Source organism: Staurois parvus, unplaced genomic scaffold (genome assembly GCF_062004578.1).
Source record: "Staurois parvus isolate SC_StPar_1 unplaced genomic scaffold, SC_StPar_1.0 ptg000885l, whole genome shotgun sequence".
NCBI lineage: Eukaryota > Metazoa > Chordata > Amphibia > Anura > Ranidae > Staurois > Staurois parvus.
In genome coordinates, this window is record NW_028318681.1 from 236525 (window position 1) to 259420 (window position 22896).

Below are 22896 nucleotides of genomic sequence, written 5' to 3' on the forward strand. Positions count from 1 at the left end.
TGTGCTGGTGTATACTCTCCCATCCGCCTGCCATTGATTTTATTACCTAATTCATTTGGCGTCTATACAGAAGCAAAAAAATTGTTTAAATCGCTTTTTTGCCAAGTCTCTAAGCCCATTTGAAAAAGGCCTAAATGTAAAAGACTGTTTGATTTTAACATTGTAGAAGCACTAGTCTGATAACTGGAGAAGCAAATAGAGCTGGCTTATTGTGTTGCTATGGAAAACATGAATAGAAGAAATAAAATTGAAAAACAAAAAACGCCCTGTTCATGCTTTCAACAGGAAATCATATGTGTGTCTACATAAGTATAAAACTTGTGACTCTCACTTTTTGTATAGACCTTACTATGATCCATGCCTTGTAAGTAAAAGCTGATGTCTTGAGATGCTACCATGTTGAAAAGCCTTTGCAAATTGTGAACAGTATTTCCTTCAGTGTATCCACACGCCTGTTTACGCAGATCTCACAAATACTGTCAAGTGATTAATTTGGCTCATGGAAGCTTCAGAACCATTTGTGTCTTTCACATGAGACTTTTACACTTTAATAAATGTAACCATAAATGTTTTCCCTGAAGCAGGAGTCTGAAAGCTCTAATATCCTGAATGACTTGTGATTTTCTCATCACATGTTTCTGCTTCTTTTTTTTTTTTCTTTTTTTCAGGCATAGTTCTTGTAGCGATAAACCCTTATGAACAGTTACCTATCTATGGCTCCGATATCATCAATGCGTACAGTGGGCAGAACATGGGGGATATGGACCCCCATATTTTTGCAGTGGCAGAAGAAGCATATAAACAAATGGCCAGGTGTGTTGTGTCATAATGCATTTTATTTTGTATTCTGTCCTCAAATAAGTGACCTAACCATTGGGGGTGATTTAAAGTATTTCTAAAGCCAAAACCTTTTCAGTTGTTTTAAGCCGGCCATAGACAGAGTGATTTTCTTTCCTGCAACCGCTCCATTCTCCCATCAACACAGTCATTGTTGATGGAGGAATCCCTCCCGTGGAGCCATTGGGGCTGATTTACTAAAGGTAAATAGACTGAAAGTGCATTTGCTCTAGATCTGAGGGGAACATGGAAGGAAAATAATAAAAAAAAACCCTCATTTCAGAGCTTCCCCTAAGATCTAAAGCACCTGCACTTGCAATGCTCAGCCTATTTACCTTTAGTAAATCAATCCCACTGTGTTCTCCCAGCCATCCCCGCCGAGAGAACACAGGTATTACTGCTAGCAGCTATAATAGCCACTAGCAATCGCATGTGAAATCTGGCAGGCTGTACCAAAGTTGATCGATCAATCAACTTGCGTATATTCAGCCTGCCCATAAATGGTTCGAGTCTCGACCAGTTCAGCAGGAACCGTCTATGGCCGGCTTAATTTTGGAAAGACTGGGGATGGGGTTAGAACCTTTATCAGTTCATTTTATTACTGTCTATGAACCCATAGGGAGATTAACACTCTATTTGTCTTTTTGTCCCGGTGATCATTGTCAAAGAAAAAACACAAATGTTTGCGTTGTCGCCTAAAATGGAATAGAGGGGATATCTCTCTATGGGGCTACCTATTTCAGTGACATCTGTTTTAAAAGAGGATTTCTCTCACTTTGGAGAGAATTCCTCTCACTTTTGTTGTGTCTTCAGAACATAATAGGAAATCTCCCCAATGGCTCACAGTGACAAAAATGCCATCCAAAATGGCAGGTATGATTTTTATTGTTTTTAGTTACATTGTTCCAGCTTGGACCAATATACGTGTAAATATATCATACCCTAGCGGTCGCTTTGGAAGCTGCTAATACCTGTAGTAGTTGGCGCTACAATAGAGCTAGCAGCAGTCTTCCAGGTCTTGAGCCGAGCTGCTTTCCTTCTACTTCTGGGGGTCAAATGCTTAGCACTTCCACCATTCACAGAACACCCTGTACTTTCTTTAATGAATGCAATTCTGTGATTGAGGTTGTGTGGTGAAGTCACAGTCTCCACCCCTTCCAATTCAAAAATTCGAAAATGCCTGTGGTCACTATCCAGAGTGGAAACCACTTTGTGCAGAACCCAGAAGATTGCTGCTATCACGGAAGAATCACCAGCACCTGCATTGATTTGCATCTTCCACAACATTTGCCCAGGTTTGAGATATGCACATTTATGTTACCTTGGTCCAAGCTGGAACTATGCAATAAAAATCACACCTAGAGTCCAGCTTTAAGGGCCAACTCACACCACAGTGCTCAAGATTTGAAAAATTTGCTTGTGCTTAGGTGCATTGCATTATGAATCCTACTCACTTTTAATGAAAAAAAAAAATAGGTCTTGTGCAATTGTTAAAAATGCAGTACACCACAACAAACAGTTGCGCTGCACTGAAATAAATAAATCCATATATATATACACGTGGATGACAACATACCACAACACACATATACCAGAGGTTGGACAAAATTATGGAAACACCAGGTAAAAGAACAAAATCGTTACCTAATATGGTGTTGGACCACCTTTGGCATCCAAGACAGCCTGAATTCTCCAGGGAATTGACAAATATAAGTCTTGGATGGTGGATAGTGGAATCTGATACCACTGTTCAAGCAGTAATTGTTTCAGTTCTTGCAGAGATGCCAGAGGTGGAAAACGAGCCAAAACCTTGTTCTCCAAAATTGACCATAATGGCTCTATTAAATTGAGGTCAGGTGACTGCGCTGCCCACGGAAGGTGCGAGACTTCCTCTGCATTCTTGTCAAACCACGACTTGACAACACCAGCTGTGTGAATCGGAGCATTACCGTCTTGGTAAATGGCGTTGTATTCTGGGAAGCAATGTCTGTACCATGGGGGGGAGTCTGCCAAAATTTGTACATAGTAGCTGGCAGTGACTTTGCCTTTCATGGTGATGATGGGACCTGCAGTATATCAAGATATGGCTGCCCAAACCATGACTGCGCAACCAGTGTGCTTTACCATTGGCACAAGACAGTCCTGATTGTAAGCTTGGGACAGTGTTCGCCACACATGAAGCTCGATTCATCTGACCTTATTACAGTCTTTCATTGATCGATAGTTCACGATTTATGGGTGTTGCACCACTCTCTCCTCTTCTGAGCATTAATATCAGTCACTAGTGGTTTGGCAGTTGCAGCTTGCCCGTGAATTTTTTGCTTATGGAGTTTTCTTTGCACCGTTTTTGTGGATACTAGTTTTGGAAGACTGAGACTGAGCTCTACAGTCATTTTTTGCAGCAGTTGTTGTCTTATTCCGGGTCACAATCCTGCGCAATGTTTTTTTGTCTCTTTCGGTCAGTTGACGATGTCAAATGCGCTTATGCTTTTCAGAAGTTTTGCCTGAAACTGTATTTGCCATCATAAACTTAAATACTCTACATTGCAACATGGAAAATAAATTGGCAACTTCAGTCACAGAGGCACCAACAATTTGCTCTCCTTGAAACTCAGTAAGCTCTGACATGACTCCGTATTGCTAGCAGTGTATGCAGTGAATGACGAAAACGAGGTTTCTCACCTGTTGGCTAGGTGTCTCATCACATAGCAGAAGCAAAAGAATATTTCATTACTTCCACTTTCAACCCAAACCATGCAGTGTTTGCAATTTTTTGTCCAACCCATGTTAAATAATACACATTGTGGTGTGAGCTAGCTGTCAGGGATGGGACTGAACGATTACATTTGTATATGTTTTCCTGTACTCTGTTTAATTTGAAAAGTGTCTTTATAAATGCCATGTTTCTTTATTAACTTTTAAAGTCAGCTTTGTAGTTAGTCTTATATTTAATAATGGGGAACTGACTGAACATTTTGTTGCTGCTTGGATTAGCTAGTCCTTTTAGTGATGGTTCTCTAATGTGTTTTGCTACTAAATTGTATTTGTGTCCTTTAAAATGGCATCTTATGCACATGGGTACAATTAGACATTAATCATACTGTAGGCTTAATAGGGAACCTGTACTGAAGAACCATGGGAGCTGTCATTGCTGTCCTTCTCTTTTTTTTTTTGCTGGGGTACTAAGCCAATGGCTTCATTATGATGAGTCAGTGATGTAACATAAACATACAGTTTAGATATTGTGACATCACTGACCGTCTTGGTCTAAAAACTTGTTCAAGGCCAGTGACCGAAGGTGTTAGCCAGATACCTTGCCTATAAAATATACATTTCCTATGTTAGAAACATTTTGGTTCCTCTTGTCTGAAACTTAACATTTTAGGATCCAGCTTTGTATGTTAAATGAAGCAAACACGTGCCTTACAAGATTTCTAGTGCTCATTGGTGATTTTGCTGTGCCCTGTAGCTGGCAGCATCTGGCATTGAAACAGGGTGTGCAATGGTTGCTGCTGTAATTGGGCGTTACTAAATTTTATATTTTATTTTTATAGCTCTCTTTTCTTCCATAGAAACCCATTACAGTACCAACAACTCCATATCCTGTTTATCCATTCAGTATTGAGATTTAGCCAGTAGTATATCAAGGTAGAAGGGTCCCCAGTAGTTTTATAAAGCGGGTAGTATGGAACACCATGGAAGCTAAAGGCTCATGCAGACAGACCTCAAAATTATTCATAGCTGGAATAGCGCACATGAACATACTTGTCCTCATACACAGACATAATGAACTTGGCTCAGACATTGCTCAAGGGTGTAGTTGTCTCCAGCTATACCCCTTTCTATTGATAGTCCCACAGTAATCATTTTCTCAGTTCAACAGATGACCAGTATGTTGAAAACACGATCATTCATCTTGTGCTAAACTGTTACAATGCATCTTGTGTATAGCAACGCTGATTCTTTCATATTTCCTGGGCATGGCCTTTTTACTTGAAATTCACTTTGTTTTGACTCTATCTTAAGCTTGACATAAGTTTCTTTTCAATTTCATTCTGTAAATTGTCAATGAACTGTCAATTGAACAATCATAATTCATCTTAGTAAGCAACGATTGCTTGTGTATATAGTGCAACTTAGCAATCATATGTAGCCCAGTTGTACATCCATTTACCAGTATTACCACTTACAGATTCTGAGGAATCCGTGAAATACCAAATCAGCATTTTCCTTCCCCAAAAATTGTTGTAGAATTGAACGCATTTATAGGATATGCGAGGAGCTCAATAAACCACAACAGATAAGCTCAAAATGCCAAAAACTGGGGGAAAAGTAGACTAGTTGGTTAGATTTGTGTTAAGGCCTGTAAAAACGTAGTAGATGTTATTTTTGGGATCAGCCATGTTTCACATGACACCTTAATGGTGGCTACCACAGAACCTCTTCAATCTATGTGAAAAGCAAAGTTCTTGAGATCCTCCACTGAATTTACACAGGATCTCTCAGCTCTAAGAAGCAAGGGGCGGAGAGCTGAAGCTATATCAGTACGAAGAGCTCTGAGAGCTGATTGGAGGGAAGGGACACCCCTCTTCACACAGCACATAGGAACAGAGCTGAGGCTGTCCATCACAGGCTGTGCCCTCCCCTGTTGCCATTTTACTCTTGGTGTCAGGAAACCGTGTCAGAAGTGACTCATGCATATAGCAGAGGAACAAAGCAGTAGACAGAAATGACACACAGTGCTCTGAATTGAGACAAGTACGCACTATAGAGGGATATGCTTTCAGATTTCATGTCTGAGGTGTACAACCACTTTAACTGCCTCTTGCCCGCCGTATTAGGAAATCATGGATGGGCGAGAGCTCTCTTGTTCTGGGAGGACGTCATATGACTCTGACACAGTGGATCACCGATCGCGGTAAACAGCCGATGGCGTAGGCTCTTTCCATGTGATCAGCTGTGTCCAATTACAGCTGATCACATGTAAACAGGAAACGCTGGTTATCGGCAGTCCTCTCTTTACGCTGACAGTGTGTGAGGAGAGGAAAGCCTATAAGTAGCAATCCTCAGAGGGGACATCTACATTTATAATCAGGGCTCTTATGATCAATGCTCTGTCTCAGTGCCCATCAGTGATACCTCTCAGTGTCCATCAATGCTGCCTATCAGTGCCCGTCAGTGATGCTTTTCAATGCCCATCAGTGCTGCCTATCAGCTCACATCAGTGAAGGAAAAAAATTATTTATTTACAAATTTTATAACAAACTAAAATTTTTCCCCAAAATATATGGTCTTTTTTTCATTTGTTTAGCAAAAAAAATAAAAAAACAAAATCGTGATTAAATACCACCAAAAGAAAGCTCTATATGTCTCAAAAAAATTATAAAAATGTTGATTGTGTACAGTGTTGCAGGACCGCGCAATAGTCATTCAAAGTGTGACCGTGCTGAAAGCTGAAGATTGGCCTGGTCAGGAAGGGGGTGGAAGTGCCCAGTAGGCAAGTGGTTAATCGAATTTTGCATTCTAATTTGGTATTTCTCCAGCTATTCTCGAATTATAATACTTCCTAATCTGAACGGTTACATTCATAATTGTTTGGAAATTACCTGTATATTTTGATGGAACGATATTAAATACGTAGTTACATAGTTAGTCAGGCTGAAAAAAGACAAAAGTCCATCTAGTTCAACCATTAAAAAAAAAAAAGTTGTTATAATCCTACACCCACAGTTGATCGAGAGATCAGAAAGCAAAAAAAAACCCCCCAGAAAATCATGACCCATTTTTCTCCTGCAGGGAAAAAAATCTCTTTCTGATCCCTCGAGAGGCAACCGGATATTCCTTGGATCACCTTTACCTATAAATGTTAGTAACCAGTTATATTCTGTGTATCCAAGAAAGAATCCAGTCCTTTTTAAAAAAAAATCCACTGAGCTGGCCAGAACCAACTCTTGAGGGAGTCTATTCCACATTTTCACGGCTCTCACTGTGAAGAAACCTTTCCGTGTTTGGAGATTAAATTTCTTTTCCTCCAGACGTAAAGAGTGCCCCCTTGTCCTCTGTGATGACCTCAGGGTGAATAACTCTACACCGAGTTCACTATATGAACCACTGATGTATTTATACATGTTGATCATATCCCCCCTAATCCCTGGTTCACATATATGCGGCCGTGCAGGCTGCGGTTTGTGCGGGCATGAGAGCCCATTCATGGGGCTGCATGGATTTTCGTGCAGATCTGCAGCTGCACAACCTGCACATATGTGAACCAAGCCTTAATCTCCTCTTCTCAAGAGGATTCAGTTAAATTCAGTTCCTCTAATCTTTCCTCATTGCTGATCTCTTCCATGCCTCTTATCAGTTTGGTTGCCCTTCTCTGTACTTTCTCCAGTTCCCCAATATTATTTTTGTGAATTGGTGCCCAAAACTGAACTGCATATTCCAGGTGAGGTATTACTAATGATCTGTACAGGGGTGATATGGTATCTTTTTCTCTGGAGTCTAAACCTCTTTTAATACAAGAAACAATTTTGCTCGCTTCAGAAACCGCAGCTTGGCATTGCATGTCATTATTAAGCTTGTGGTCTACCAGAACTCCTAGATCCTTCTCCAACATTGATTCCCCCAGTTGTACCCCCCCCTAGTATGTATGATGCATGCATATTCTTATCCCCCAAGTGCATTACCTTACACTTATCAACATTAAACATCATTTGCCACATAGTTGCCCAATTAAACAGTGCATTGAGGTCAGCTTGTAAATTGGAGACATCCTGTAAGGACGTTATTCCACTGCACAGCTTGGTGTCATCTGCAAAGACTGAAATGGGATTTTTAATCTCAGACCCTATAACGTTTATTAATATAATAAAAAGTAAGGGTCCCAACACTGAACCTTGGGGTACACCACTGACAACCCTAGACCATTCAGAGTATGTATCATTAACCACTACTCTCTGAATATGATCTTTTAGCCAGTTTTCTATCCATTTACATACAGATTTTTCCAAGCCCATAGACCTTACCTTACACATTAGCCATTTGTGGGGAACTGCAAAAATCTTTTGCAAAATCCATGTATACCACGTCCACCGCCACCCCTCTGTCCAAGGTTTTGCTCACCTCCTCATAAAAAGAAATCAGATTTGTTTGACAACTGCTATCTCTCATGAATCCATGCTGTCTGTTACTTAAAATATTTTTTTTCCAGCAAGAACACATCTATGTGGTCTTTTATTAAGCTCTCCAGTATCTTCTCAACTATAGAAGTTAAGCTAACAGGTTAATAGTTACTTGGAAAAGATTTTGACCCCTATTTAAATATTGGCACCACATTGGCCTTAAATGATGATAGTGTTTCTTCATTTTTATATTTAATAAAAGCTCTTTTCTTATTATCTATCGTTTTTTTAACGTTGCCCATAAGCCACATAGGTTTGATTTTTAGCCTTTTAAACTTGTTGCCCATGGGAATATATTTTGCAGTGTGTTAACATACAGTATTTTTTTGAAGAACTCCCATTCCTGTGTTGTGTTCATTAATGCCAATATTCCCTCCCAGTCTATGTCTTGGAGAGCAGCTCTCAGCCTTGGAAAATTGGCTCTCTTAAAATTGAAGGCTTTTATTTTTCCCGTATATGCTTGCTGTTTACAGCTAACAATAAATGAAATCATGTTACGGTCACTGCTACTCATACTGTATGTTCTTTTATGTGGACATTCGTAAAAAGCTCTGCATGGTTTGAGATTACCAGGTCCTGCAGAGCATCATTCCTAGTTGGGGCCTCTATGAACAATACCATAAAATTGTCATATAGTAGGTTTAAAGATATTTGCCCTTTTAACTGTTCCTGTGCCATTATTCCAGTCAATTTCCGGGTAGTTAAAATCCCCCATTATTATCACTGTCCCAGCCCTTGCAGCCCTTTCAATCTGTGCAAGGAGCTGAGTCTCCACCTCCTCATTAACACTGGGAGGCCTATAACAAACTCCAATGATTACCTTTGTAGTACACACCCCCATGTGCAGTTCCACCCATAATACTTCAGCCTCATCACACTCTCCATCAACTAGGTCCTCTTTCACACTCGCTCTGAGATCACTTCTCACATAGAGACAGACACCACCACCTTTCCCATTTACCCTGTCTCTCCGAAAGAGAACATAGCCAGGAATATTAATGGCCCAGTCATGTGAAGAATGAAGAAAGCCAAGATTTAGCAATAGCAATTAAATCATAGTTCTCTTCATGCACCAAAGCTTCCAACTCACCTATTTTGCTTGGCAGACTTCTGTTATTGGTGAACACTTTAATTCATTGACACCTAGTTCACAAGAATTTAAAAAAAGAAACTTCTATTATGCATCAATGTCATGAATTTTTTTTTCTTGGTAAGATGGCTTTTATATATTTCATTAAAATAGATATGGTTTTAATATGAAACTAGTGCCAATCACAGGTAGATTTTCAGCAATACGTTTCAGGGTCCTTTCACATGGATCTTATCAGTTCAGTCACGTTTTGTGCTAAGACAAAAAAAAACGGTAACTACTGATTTAGATTTCATTAGTTTGTCGGTTTGCAGATCAATCTTTAGTTCTTTTCAGTTTACATTCATTTTGTGAATCCGTTTTTTTCCCAAGTCCCATTTTGTAGTTGTTGAAGAAACTAGTAATAGGTAGCAAAAGTATCAACAAAAAAATATATTTCTTGCCTAAAAACAGATGTCATTTGTTTACATCCACAAAAATGGAAAAAAAAAAGAAAGACGCAGATCTTTTCGGTTTTTTTTTTTTTTCTGCAGACATAAACAGACTTTTATGTAGTTGAACGTACAGTACATCCATTAACATCCGCCCACTCATTGACCTACATTTTGGTTTATTTTGGATATGCTGGTAAAAACAAGATGGACCGAGACATAATGAACAGGGTTTACATCATGTCATTGAAGAAATCTGTATAGGAAATTGAAGAACACACATATATTTTCTTTTTAGCAAATTCACTTTTAAAATCTGTGAAAGAATCTTCAAATAATTGTGTTTTGTGCTTAGTTGGCTTCCAGGCCTCGTCAGCTGCACCCTTGGGCTTGCCTGATATTTTGTACGAACACATCTCTGGTTTGTTTCTGACAGCCTTGCTATGAATCCGCATAGGTTCTGCTTGGTAAATATTGCAAGTCTGGAGGCTTTTAAATACAAAAGACGGCCTCGCACACTCATTTTTTCTTTCTTGCTACTAGGCAAAAATATGAACGATTGGTATGTGACTATACCTGTCTGATGAATGGTTTCAATATTTAACTAAAAGGATGTATAATTTTGCTGTTAATGGCAAAGGCTTGTAACCTTCTATAATAAGTGTCCAGGAGCACAATGTGCAGGAGATTAATTATTGCTTGCATGAATTTTCTCTGGTTGTTTCAGTTTTCTCCCACCATCCAAACATAAAATATTGCTGGTTGGACTGGCTCCCTCCAAACTGGCTTTATAGTAAGAAGGTGTGTGCTGGGGTTTGTGTTTATTTTAAATAGTCAGGATATTCTGATGTGTGGGACATTTGGCCACCTAATCCAAGGACACAACATACAGATCGCAGTTATAAATCCTTCTGGCAAAACACACACACTTCTTATCAGGACAAACAAGTACTACACACATACAGTACTGTATCTTTCTATAGGTCAGAGCATTCACCATGTTATAAAGCTGGCCATAAACCAGCAGAATTTTGTTCAACTATTTGCACAGAAATTTAGGAAAACTGTCTGTTAGAGTATTCAGTGGTACCACTATGGCAGGGTTCCCCAACCAGGGTTCCAGGGCATCCTAAGGTTCCTCCATAAGTTTCCAGGTGCTCCTTGAGTAATGAGCAATTTCTGCCTCCATTAATTTTTTTAGCCATCTATAAGGGAGTAATTCTTCGCAATGTCCACAAGTGTAAGGAGCATTTTTCCCACTGACCATCATACTGGTGCGTCATGAGTAATTTTTAGCAGGAGTTCTCTGAGACCGGAAAGTTATTTCAAGGTTTCCTCTGTGTTGAAAAGATTGAGAAAGACTGCAGTATGGACTGTGGTATCGCACAGAGCGGCCTCTCCTCTTCATCGTGTGTCCCCATAGCAAGTCACTTGCTATGGCAGTACACAGTGTCTGCATGCTCCCAAACTGTGTGTCTGTGGAGCCACACTCTATAGACTTACACAGTGGACTTAGCCCTGCTGCATTTGATTGATAGCAGCAGGAGCCGATGGCTCTTTGGCCAAAGCCAGAGAAATAGAAAACATTTTTTACCTTAATGCAAGGAATGCATTAAAGTGATTCTAAAGGCTTGTTTTTTTTAAGAAAAAATTACAAACATGTCTATACTTACCTGCTGTGTGCAGTGGTTTTGCACAGAGCAGCCCCAATCCTCCTCTTCTCTGGTCCCCCACAGGCTCTCCTGGCCCCTCCCTCCTGTCAGGTGCCCCCACAGCAAGCAGCTTGCTATGGGGGCACCTGGTGCGCCGTGTGTCCATTCACACACACAGCTGTGGCTCGGCCCCACCCCCTCTCTTCTCATTGGCTCACTGGCCTCTGATTGACAGCACTGAAGCTGATGGCTCCCACTTCTGTCTCAGTCAATGAGAAGCAGAAGTTCCGGGATAGCTGAGACTCCAGTGCACATTGCTGGATTGAGAGGGGGCTTAGGTGAGTATTAGGGGGGCTGGGGGGATGTGGCACAGTGAAGGTTTTTTACCTTCATGCATAGAATACATGAAGGTCAAAAACATCAAGCCTTTAGAACCACTTTAAGGTAAAAAAACATTTTTAGCTTTAGTATCGCTTTAAGGATTAAGATGCGTAATTACAATAGGTATCAATTTTCTCAAATAAAGCCACATTCGTAATTCGCTCTTTCCTTCAAGAAAAAAATTCAGTCTTCCTTTTATTTTCTTTGTCACTACAGTGAAAAACAATAGTTGAATTTACCCTTCTACTATTAGGAAATAAAACAAATGTTCCTAAGACAATTTTTTAAAAACCAATATTTCAACTTCTGTATTGCCATGTTTAGCGTAATAAATATATAACCTCATCAATTATAGAGCATTTCTATTTCCCTTATACATGTCCGTGTAATTTTCCCACAATATAGCGGGTACATTTACAAGTCACAAATCACTCCTGTTCGCAGAAAGAACAGAAGCCTATGTATAATTAGATCCCTTAATGGTATGCCAGGGGTGTTTAACTATTTTGCTCATAGGTAAAGTTTGAGAGGGCATCCCATAGGTTTGTGTCTACATTTTTTTTTAATTTTAGAATTTACATAATTTGAATGTAGTTCTCCACAAAGCTCAAAGGTCACAGACTTTTAATAAGTAGAGGGGAACTTGGCTCGAAGGGCATATGTGTTGCATGGCTTCCTGACTTCTGTAGTTCTTTGTGATTCTTGAAGGTCTCTTTAGCCCATGTTGAAAGTCATAATCATCTCCAGTTAGAAAGCTTGTAATCAGTTGCAGATTAGGGACAGTTCCATTCATTTTCTGCCATGATAAGAAAATAGTCCTTATAGCAGATGTAGTATTACATGAACCAGTTAGTCAGGAAAGTGTCAGTGCTTGTATTATGTTCATTAAAAATATAACTTGGAGCATTTATTTTCTTTGCAATCTGATCCAGGGATGAGAGGAACCAGTCCATCATCGTGAGTGGGGAATCCGGTGCAGGGAAGACTGTTTCTGCCAAGTATGCCATGAGATATTTTGCCACGGTCAGCGGCTCTGAGAGCGAGGCAAATATAGAAGAGAAAGTGTTGGCTTCTAATCCAATTATGGAGGTAAGTGTAACTAGTAGCAATGAGAGTACCCATGGTATATGCTCAAAGTATATCTGTATTTAACATATGAATTGCAGTTGTGATCATGTGTACAAGCAGCGATCAGCTCTGGTCAAGCAGGAACTTTATTCTTCAGAAACATTTTTAATTTCCACAATAACTGATTTATTGACTGTGAAATAGTTTGGCTGTTCATTTTGCACCAATTTTTCTCAATTATTCACTCGTTAGATAGCGGAGAATATTTTGTATCTGCCCTGTTTGTGAAGGTCAAAAATAAGTGTTTATGGTAAAAATATTTAACTTTGCAGTGTGCATATGTTCATGCTATTACTCATTAATAAAAGCTTGACTACTTTGTACAGCAGAATTAGCTTCACGCTGTCTTCATTCGGTACGCTCACCAAGAAAATATCACCAGACACCACTGTGAATGTTAATAAGAAACCAGCTTGCTTTCTTTGTGGATTGAGAACTGCACTTTTCGCATTAACTGGTTGTGGTTGACTGGATTCTGGTTAATTTATATGTTTCTTAATTAATAAGGTTTGGGTAACTTATTCTTGTGTTGGCATTTTGCGTCATGCTATTTAGAGGAAAAATATGAGTTTCAGTAAGATGGTGTTCCATTTACAGGAAGTTATTGACTTTAAAATTAGTGCTGGAAGGTTTATTTGACTGATCTACTATTCCTCTTAACCTGAATTTAATCACATAGAGACTGCTCTTTTTCAAATATGAGGTGACACGTACAGATAATGTTGCAGGACTGTGTACAACCAGTGCATGCTGGCTGAAAAAATGCAATTTTAGCAGTTTAATTCTTCTGGAATGAAGTATCAGAAAACCATGTGTGACTTAGCAGGAGTATGCACATCATCAATTTTCATTTAAAGGATTACTGTACTTTTTAAACACTTTAGCTTTTTGCAAAATAACCTTTTACCCCTGTTTTTCCAGTGTGCTTTGAGTTCTCATCACAGGCAGCCAAAGCAACCTTTGGATTGTTCACACTTATATTTATGTCTATTTGCTCTGTAACTGCAGACAAGAAGTGAAAACAAGTTTGCTGTACATATGTGATCTTTAGTACCAAGAGCTATTAGTAAAGATTATATGTTGCGGTGCACTCATGTAGTCCATGGAGATCATTAACTGGTCAAGGAAGACAAGCCTGGTACAAAGTAATGTAAGCCCTGCCCACCTCCCTTTCCCATATGATTCCTGGTAGAGTTACAAAAAGCAGAATGCAGCTCTAATGCAATCACTAGGTAAACCAAATGCTTTCTTTCTTAGCCGTGGTTTATGCTTTTCTTTCTCTTAGTCCTTATCTGCTGTTACATATGTAAGCAAACTGAATGTAAACAAATCTGTGTTTACACGGTCTAGAGCAGGCATTCTCAACTAGGGTTCAACTGTCAATCTTGCAATGCCTCATGGCAACAGCTGAAGGGCCGCCAGTTTGACACCTGTGTTCTAGACCTAAAAAATATTCCAAGGATTCCTTTGGGCTAAAAATTTTGCTATGGTCTGGAGCGTGTAATAAGAACAAGCTAGTGGAAAAATGCAGAGATAAAAGTTTATATTCTAAGAGATGTTGGTATCTCTGGAAATAAAAAAAACAAAGAAACAAGGTTTAAGGTTGAAACCTGGGCAGATTTTTTTTCCAAAAATTTTGATAAGTGATTTCTTACCTTTTAACAATTCAGTTACACTTTCAAAACAGTCTTCCACCCATAGAGAAATCACATCTTGACCCCGGCATAATAAGGAGTCATTTGTCTTTATTTACCTTTCATTAGCCCAGTGGCTACTGTTCCCTCTCTTCCAGCCATTTGTCTTTTAATGCCCCTGTGTAATCCATTCATAACTGTAGTCAGAGGACTCGAGTCATGATCTGACCTGTCCACTGTGTAGTTAATTCACACATGTAGTGGGAGGACTGTAGTCCCATTCTGATACCTTCACTGTCTATTTTCTTCACGAGTGTAGTGGGAGGACCCAAGAGTCCTGTTCCTACCTTCCCACTTTCATTCACATGTATGGTAGGAGGACCTGGGTCCCATTCTGACACATCCCATGTCTAGTTTGTTCTCAAGTGTAGTGGAGGAACCCAAGAGTCCTGGTCCTACCTGCCCACTGTGTATGTCATTCACAAGTATTGTAGAAGGACACGGGTCTCATTCTGACACATCCAATGCCTAGTTTGTTCACAAGTGTAGTGGAAGAACCCAAGAGTCCTGGTCCTACCTGCCCACTGTGTATTTCATTCACAAGTATTGTAGAAGGACACAGGTCTCACTCTGACACATCCAATGTCTAGTTTGTTCACAAGTGTAATGGAAGAACCCACGAGTCCTGGTCCTACCTGCCCACTATGTAGTTCCGTAACAAGTATGGTGGGAGGACCAGGGTTTCATTCTGCAGCATCCAATGCCATGTTTGTTCATAAATGTAGTAAGAGGACCCAAGAGTCGTGGTCTGACCTGCTTACTGTGTCATTTGTTCACAAGTGTAATGGAAGGACCCAAGTCACATTCTGACCGTCTAGTTCAGGGGTAGGCAATCTGCGGCTCTCTAGCTGTTGTGGAACTACATTTCCCATGAGGCATTGCAACATTACAAAACTGACAGTTACAGCTATGACTTGCAGAGGCATGATGGAACTTGTAGTCCTGCAACAGCCGCAGGTTGCCTACCCTTGGTCTAGTTTGTTCGCAACGGTAGTGGGAAGAGACAGATCCAGGTCTGACTAACCCACTACAATGCATCATTTCTATGACAGGTTTTCTGTGCAGTGCTGAATGTCCTTAGGATGTGACTTTGGGCACCTCACTGATCCTTCCTCCCAATGGCCATGTGCTGTATAGCTGCAGTAAGAGAGGTGAATGGATGATGTCACAGCCTCTTTCTTATAATAGAAATTGGTTGCAGAAAAACATTCTGTTTGTATTTTCTGCCCATAAGGAAGAGAAGCAAAACTTTTGAGAGCATTCTAGAATTCTGCCTTCAGACACCTTTGCCCTTTATTAAGTTTTCAGAGAGTAGGGCAGAGCGTGGAGATCAGGACAAGGCTAGTATGCTTATTCAGTAAACAGAACACTAACACATAATAGCCTGTCCTGAATAAATCATTGCAGAAGTCAGTCACTCTGTAGAAGATTCTGATTTGTTACTACACTTTGCACGATACACTTTGCCCCTTGCACTGATTTGGTGCAGAGGCCTGTGTGAGTAGTAGGCTTTATCATATGTGCCAACAACAGTACCAGTCCATGTCGGTATCCATGACCAGACTACCTATCTTGATGGTATAACAGTGTAAAGGTTTTGGGTCATCTGCCAACTAAACTCCTGAGGCCCAGATATGGAATTAAAGAATGTGTTTGGACAGTTGAAGCTCACAAGAAGTCATACTGGTTCATAAACTTATTACCTTTTGTCTTTCCACCTGTTACACTTGCCAGATTGCCAGTCCGGGCTTGATAAAGAAACTTTCATCTTTTTTCTAACACAGCAGTAGTTTTGAAAGAAAATGCTAAATTCGTTTTTCCGTAAAGAACATTTTTTTTTTTTTTTAGAGCGTGGGCATTGCAACATGTTAGAAACTGGTCTTATGACAAAGTTCCCAGGGGGTGAAAGTCAGACCAGATCTGTCAGTCAGAGCTTAAAATCAATAAATGCATCTTGGGTTTTAAATAAAACAAGTCTTCTACTTGTCTTCTAACACAACAAGCCAATTAAGACATTCCTGGCAAAGTCTTGACTCTGTTCTGAATGTCATGAAAAGCTCTGGAGTTGAAAAGGACTCTGACCATTTTGTAATGCTATAGGTCTTGTGTAGTCTTGTATTCCTCAACAAAATAAAGAGTCTCACTCTTTCTAATTGTGATCGGTTAGAAAAATGTGTGGATTATTGGTGAAAGTTGTGTAAACCTTGTGTGAAAACCTTTATAAATGCACCCGAGAGTGTTAGGGGGAAAATTAACTCATTTGATAAGAATGTGCCTAATCAAAGTGTCCAAAGTACTTTAAATTAATTTTGGGGTTCTGCATTATTGCATGCAGGAAATTAACAAGGCCCAACTAAGTAGTAAGGAAAAAATAAAACACATGTCACTTTAAAAATACAAACTTGGCCTACCTTTAAAAATGGATGGTGTCAGTCAGTAGGGCAGTGGACAGTGTCAGTCAATAAGGCAGTGGATGGTGTCAGTAGGGCAGAGGTTGGTGGTAGTTAGTAGAGCAGTGGATGGTGTCAGTAGTTTTTAATATTTAGTTTTATTTTTACAATTTGTTTTTAGGAGCCCTGTTGAAAGGAGAACACACGGGGGCTAGGCAGCAGAAAAAGGAACAAGGACAAGAGGGGCAGCAGGGGAGGCATTTACTAGAACCGATCCCCTGGATTTTCCTCCTGCAGCAGCTGTATGCGCGTGGGAGGGAGGGGAGGAGATGCTGGCTTTCAGCTGCTGCAAGAGGAAAATAAAGGGGATTGTCTGAAGACTGTTATATAAAAAATTGGAATTTCCAGCAAGTAGCTGGGCATTTGGCTTTTACCCCACCCTTGTGCTCTAAGTCAGCTGCCTAAGCAGCCTTATGCTGGGCGTCAGAATGAGGTTGCATAAGGCAGCTGCCTTAGGGTTGCATTGTGGAGATAGGGGGGGCATTAAATCCAAATCCCCAGCCACTTTCGAGAAATTCCGATATTTAAAATACCTCTCCATGGGAGGGATGGGGAGGGGTTTGCAGAGGACACTGCTATAGAGCAGAAGGGAAAATGCTACAATGGAGGGTGAGATAAAGGGTGGTATAGGACACTGCTATGGGGGTGACCCTGCCCATAGCAATGTTCCCTACCCTCTGCACATTACCACCCCCCACAGTAGTGTCCTCTGCCCCCCTTCACATCTCTACCGCCCTTCATATCACCATACACCAACAACCCCCCACAGTAGTGTTCTCTGCCCACCTTTCCCCTTTAGCAGTGACCTCTGGCCCCCCTTACATTTGCCTCCCTTCTTCCCTTCCACATTTACTTGAGTGTATAATGATAATTAGATGTCGGGTAGACTTTGCGCGTGGAGCATCGTGACTGCACCATCTACATGCCACGGTCTGCTTCCTATTGCAGCTTAAGGGTGGTATGTAGCAAAAACTCGTCTCAACCGCACATTTTTGCCACCCCCCACACACATCTAAATGAAGCCCAACTCTTTTGAGTGCCCAACCCCCCCCCCCCTCCTCCTCCTCCTCAGAGCGCAGCAGGTCAATGCCGGGGAGATGACAGCCAGCATTAGTTGCGCCCTAAGGAGTAGGTTGATTCCCACTAACGCTACAGAAAGGTCCCGCCTACACCTGAATAATAGGCATAGGGATTCAATATCACCGAACATCTTCTGGATACACATTCTACACTGCTCAAAAAAATTAAAGGAACATTTTTTAATCACCGTATAGCATCAAGTCAATTAAACTCCTGGGATATTGATCTGGTCAGTTTAGTAGCAGAGGGGGTTGTTAATCAATTTCTGCTGCTTTGGTGTTGATTAAATTAACAGGTGCACTAGATGGGCAACAATGAGATGACCCCCAAAACAGGAATGGTTTTACAGGTGGAGGCCACTGATATTTTTTTCCCTACTCATCTTCATCACTAGTTTTGCATTTGGCTAGGGTCAGTGTCACTACCGGTAGCATGAGGCGATACCTGGACCCTGCAGAGGTTGCATAGGTAATCCCACTCTTACAGGATGGCACATCAATACATCCTTTTGCCAGAAGGTTTGCTGTGTCTCCCAGCAGTCTCAAGAGCATGGAGGAGATTCCAGGAGACAGTCAGTTACTCTGAGAGCTGGACAGGGCCGTAGAAGGTCCTTAACCCATCAGCAGGACCAGTATCTGCTCATTTGTGCAAGGAGGAACAGGATGAGCACTGCCATAGCACTACAATATTACCTCCAGCAGGCCACTGGTGTGAATGTCTTTGACCAAACCATCAGAAACACGTGGGTGGCCTGAGGGCCCAACGTCCTCTAGTGGGCCCTATGCTTACTGCCTGGCACCGTAGAGCTCGATTGGCATTTGCCATTGCACACCAGAATTGGCAGGTCCACCACTGGCACCCTGTGCTTTTCCCAGATGAGAGCAGGTTCACCCTGAGAAGCCATGGAGAATTATGCTGCCTGTAACATTGTTCAGCATGACCGTTTTGGTGGTGGGTCAGTGATGGTCTGGGGAGGCATATTCATAGAGGGACACACAGACCTCTACAGGCTAGACAATGGCACCCTGACTACCATTAGGTATTGGGATGAAATCCTTGGACCCATTGTCAGACCCTATGCTTCTGGTGCACGACAATGCCTGAGCCTCATGTGGGGAGAGTATGCAGGCAGTTCCTGGAGGATGAAGGAATTGGTACCATTGAATGGCCCCCATGCTTGCCTGATTTAAATCCAATAGAACACCTCTGGGATATCATGTTTCGGTCCATCCAACGCTGCCAGGTTGCACCTCAGACTGTCCAGGAGCTCAGTGATGCCCTGGTCCAGATTTGGAAGGAAATACCCCAGGACACCATCCATCGTCTCATTAGGAGCATGCCTCGATGTTGTCAGTCATGCATACAAGCACGTGGGGGCCATACAGACTACTGAGTACCATTTTGAGTTACTGCAATGAAATTTCAGGAAAATGGACTAGCCTGTGGCATCATTTTTTCACTTTGGTTTTCGGGGTGTCTTTGAATTCAGTCCCCTGTAGGTTGATAATTTATTTCCATCAAACGATGGGGCACCCTTATGTTCTACACACATTACCCAGTCCATATCAGTATACAGTGGGGATCGAAAGTTTGGGCACCCCAGCCAAAAATTTGTATTAATGTGCATAAAGAAGCCAAGGAAAGATGGAAAGATCTCCAAAAGGCATCAAATTACAGATTAGACATTCTTATAATATGTCAACAAAAGTTAGATTTTATTTCCATCATTTACACTTTCAAAATAACAGAAAACAAAAAAATGGCGTCTGCAAAAGTTTGGGCACCCTGCAGAATTTATAGCATGCACTGCCCCTTTTGCAAAGCTGAGACCTGCCAGTGTCATGGATTGTTCTCAGTCATCGTCTGGGAAGACCAGGTGATGTCAATCTCAAAGGTTTTAAATGCCCAGACTCATCTGACCTTGCCCCAACAATCAGCACCATGGGTTCTTCTAAGCATTTGTCTAGAAAACTGAAACTGAAAATAGTTGATGCTCACAAAGCTGGAGAAGGCTATAAGAAGATAGCAAAGCGTTTTCAGATGTCAATATCCTCTGTTCGGAATGTAATTAAGAAATGGCAGTCATCAGGAACAGTGGAAGTTAAAGCAAGATCTGGAAGACCAAGAAAAATATCAGACAGAACAGCTCGCAGGATTGTGAGAAAAACAATTCAAAACCCACGTTTGACTGCACGATCCCTCCAGAAAGATCTGGCAGACACTGGAGTTGTGGTACACTATTCCACTATAAAGAGATACTTGTACAAATATGGTCTTCATGGAAGAGTCATCAGAAGAAAACCTCTTCTACGTCCTCACCACAAAAATCATCGTTTGAACTTTGCAAATGAACATATAGACAAGCCTGATGCATTTTGGAAACAAGTTCTGTGGACCGATGAGGTTAAAATTAAACTTTTTGGCCGGAATGAGCAAAGGTACGTTTGGAGAAGAAGGGGCGCAGAATTTAATGAAAAGAACCTCTGTCCAACTGTTAAGCATGGGGTTGGATCAATCATGCTTTGGGGTTGTGTTGCAGCCAGTGGCACAGGGAACATCTCACGAGTAGAAGGAAAAATGGATTCAATAAAATTTCAGCAAATTTTGGATGGTAACTTGATGCCATCTGTGAAAAAGCTGAAGTTAAAGAGAGGATGGCTTCTACAAATGGATGATCCTAAACACACCTCGAAATCCACAGGGGATTACATCAAGAGGCGTAAACTGAAGGTTTTGCCATGGCCTTCACAATCTCCTGACCTCAACATAATTGAAAATCTATGGATAGACCTTAAAAGAGCAGTGCGTGACAGACAGCCCAGAAATCTCAAAGAACTGGAAGACTTTTGTTAGGAAGAATGGGCAAAGATACCTCAAACAAGAATTGAAAGACTCTTGGCTGGCTACAAAAAGCGTTTACAAGCTGTGATACTTGCCAAAGGGGGCAGTACAAGATATTAACTCTGCAGGGTGCCCAAACTTTTGCAGATGCCATTTTTTTGTTTTCTGTTATTTTGAAAGTGTAAATGATGGAAATAAAATCTAACTTTTGTTGACATATTATAAGAATGTCTAATCTGTAATTTGATGCCTTTTGGAGATTTTTCCATCTTTCCTTAGCTTCTTTATGCACATTAATACAAATTTTTAGCTGGGGTGCCCAAACTTTCGATCCCCACTGTAGATATCCAGCATGATATTTTTCCGCTTTGAGGTCTGATGTGTTTTCAAAGTGTTCCTTTAATTTTTTTGAGCAGTGTATATAATGGAACAGATGAACATAAAGGCAAAGTAAGCTATAGCTAAACAACCTCAAGAAATTACCAGCTACCGACCATAGCCATGTTGGATTAGGAGATTCTTTAGACTTGTACCAATATAGAGATACAAAATTGGTATACAGAAGAAAAGAGGAAACAAAGTCTTGGAAAGAGAGAAAAGAAGAGAAAGAAGAAGAGAGTGATCGCCTCGTCCCTGCCCACCAACCCCCAGATGACCCTTGCTCGCTAGGGGGATTGGAGGTACCTGATTCAGGGGGTCCAAATCTTTTCAAATCGAAGCGGTTTATCATGGACGATACTGACCAATTTTTCATTACTCATTAACCAGGATATTTTGTGTTTAACGCAATGTTGACCACAAGTGTTTTCCGTGCTCGAGCCACAGTGATCTTGGCTCTAAAAAGATATAGAAGGCAAGGATTTGGAGATATTTGGGCAACTCGCTCAACAGGTCAGACAGAGGGGATGATTTTTAAGCACACCCCCCCCCCCCTCCCCTTTTTAAATTCTCTTACACTTACACTTTCTCTCTTTTTTTTTTTTTGATAATTCTCTTATTTTCTTATATCCAGCTTCTTCTGTTGGCTGGTCGCGTGATGTCCCAGGATCTTTCCTATTTTGCTGTAGGTTGGTGGTGGATGGTCTTACATGCTGTATGGTGTGGCACTAGTTTTATTCAATCAGCAATGCTCTCTTGTATTGTCATTTTATCCCAGGCTGACATGGTGAAGTGGACCAGGAGGTTTGTCCATAACAGGACTGAACTTTCTGTAGGGGTAGTGCAGAAGAGCAGTTAAGCATTGCTGCAAAAGCAGCAATTTATTTTTTAAAACAAAGCGTAAGTAGATATAAAAAAAAAGACCACACTTAATCTACTCTTCTACTTATTGAAAATGATGTGCCTTACTTAGATTTTACCTTCATCTGTCTTTGTGCTAGACTTTTCTAATCACTACACATCAGAATTTATTCTGGGAGGGGGAGAAGGGTAGTACTGTAAGCCAATCAGGCTTTTCACAGTGCTGTGAATATAACTTATGAAGCGTGCTGATTGAAGGTAAAAGCACAGACGTTGCCTCATCATTGAAAATCTATTTCTTCTACTTTGTATTACCCAAAGATGACACCGAGCTGTATGCAGAGTAATAAGACATTCATGAGCATAACGTAAGACAAGTGAAATAGCCCTTTATTGTACATGCAGTACATTTTGTGTAATGTAAATGAGGTGTTTAATTTTAGTCATCCTCCTGACGAAACTGCAATGAAATGCTGCGAGGCTGTTGTAGTAATCTCAAAAATATTAAAGGACAACTGCATTTCTACAATTACTCTTTTAAATGATTCCCCCTCTTCCATCCCCAAAGGTCTTACGCTTAGCTGTCCACACTGTGTGTCCCTCGAGGAGCTAATGCTGAAAACTCTCACGATCAGTCCCATAGTCTTATAAGAGCGAACAGGCAAAATCCTGGTCCAAAGTTTCAGTCAGACAAATTGTGCCTAAAAGCAAGCAGCTGTGCTGGGCTGTCTTTGGATGGCCCATAGTGCTCTACGAATCCTTTCTCATGTATTGAATATGTATTTGGAAAAATATTTTTTCTATTATTACCCCCCCCCCCCACACACACACACACACGCTTCCTAAAGTCTTATACTCCCCTGTCCAGGGTCCTGCCAGGTTCATATCCTAT

General features: G+C 40.9%; 1 protein-coding gene across 4 annotated transcripts in view; it reads left to right on the forward strand.

Moving 5' to 3' along the window:
* LOC149442469 (unconventional myosin-Va) overlaps positions 1–22896 on the forward strand; it is a 242304-nt gene that overhangs the window by 111049 nt on the left and 108359 nt on the right. For all 4 annotated transcript variants that reach the window (XM_089656073.1, XM_089656074.1, XM_089656075.1 and 1 more), the window contains exons 4-5: positions 669–813; positions 12505–12661. In XM_089656073.1, coding sequence (XP_089512199.1) covers positions 669–813; positions 12505–12661 — 302 coding nt within the window. The remainder of the gene's footprint in view (positions 1–668; positions 814–12504; positions 12662–22896) is intronic.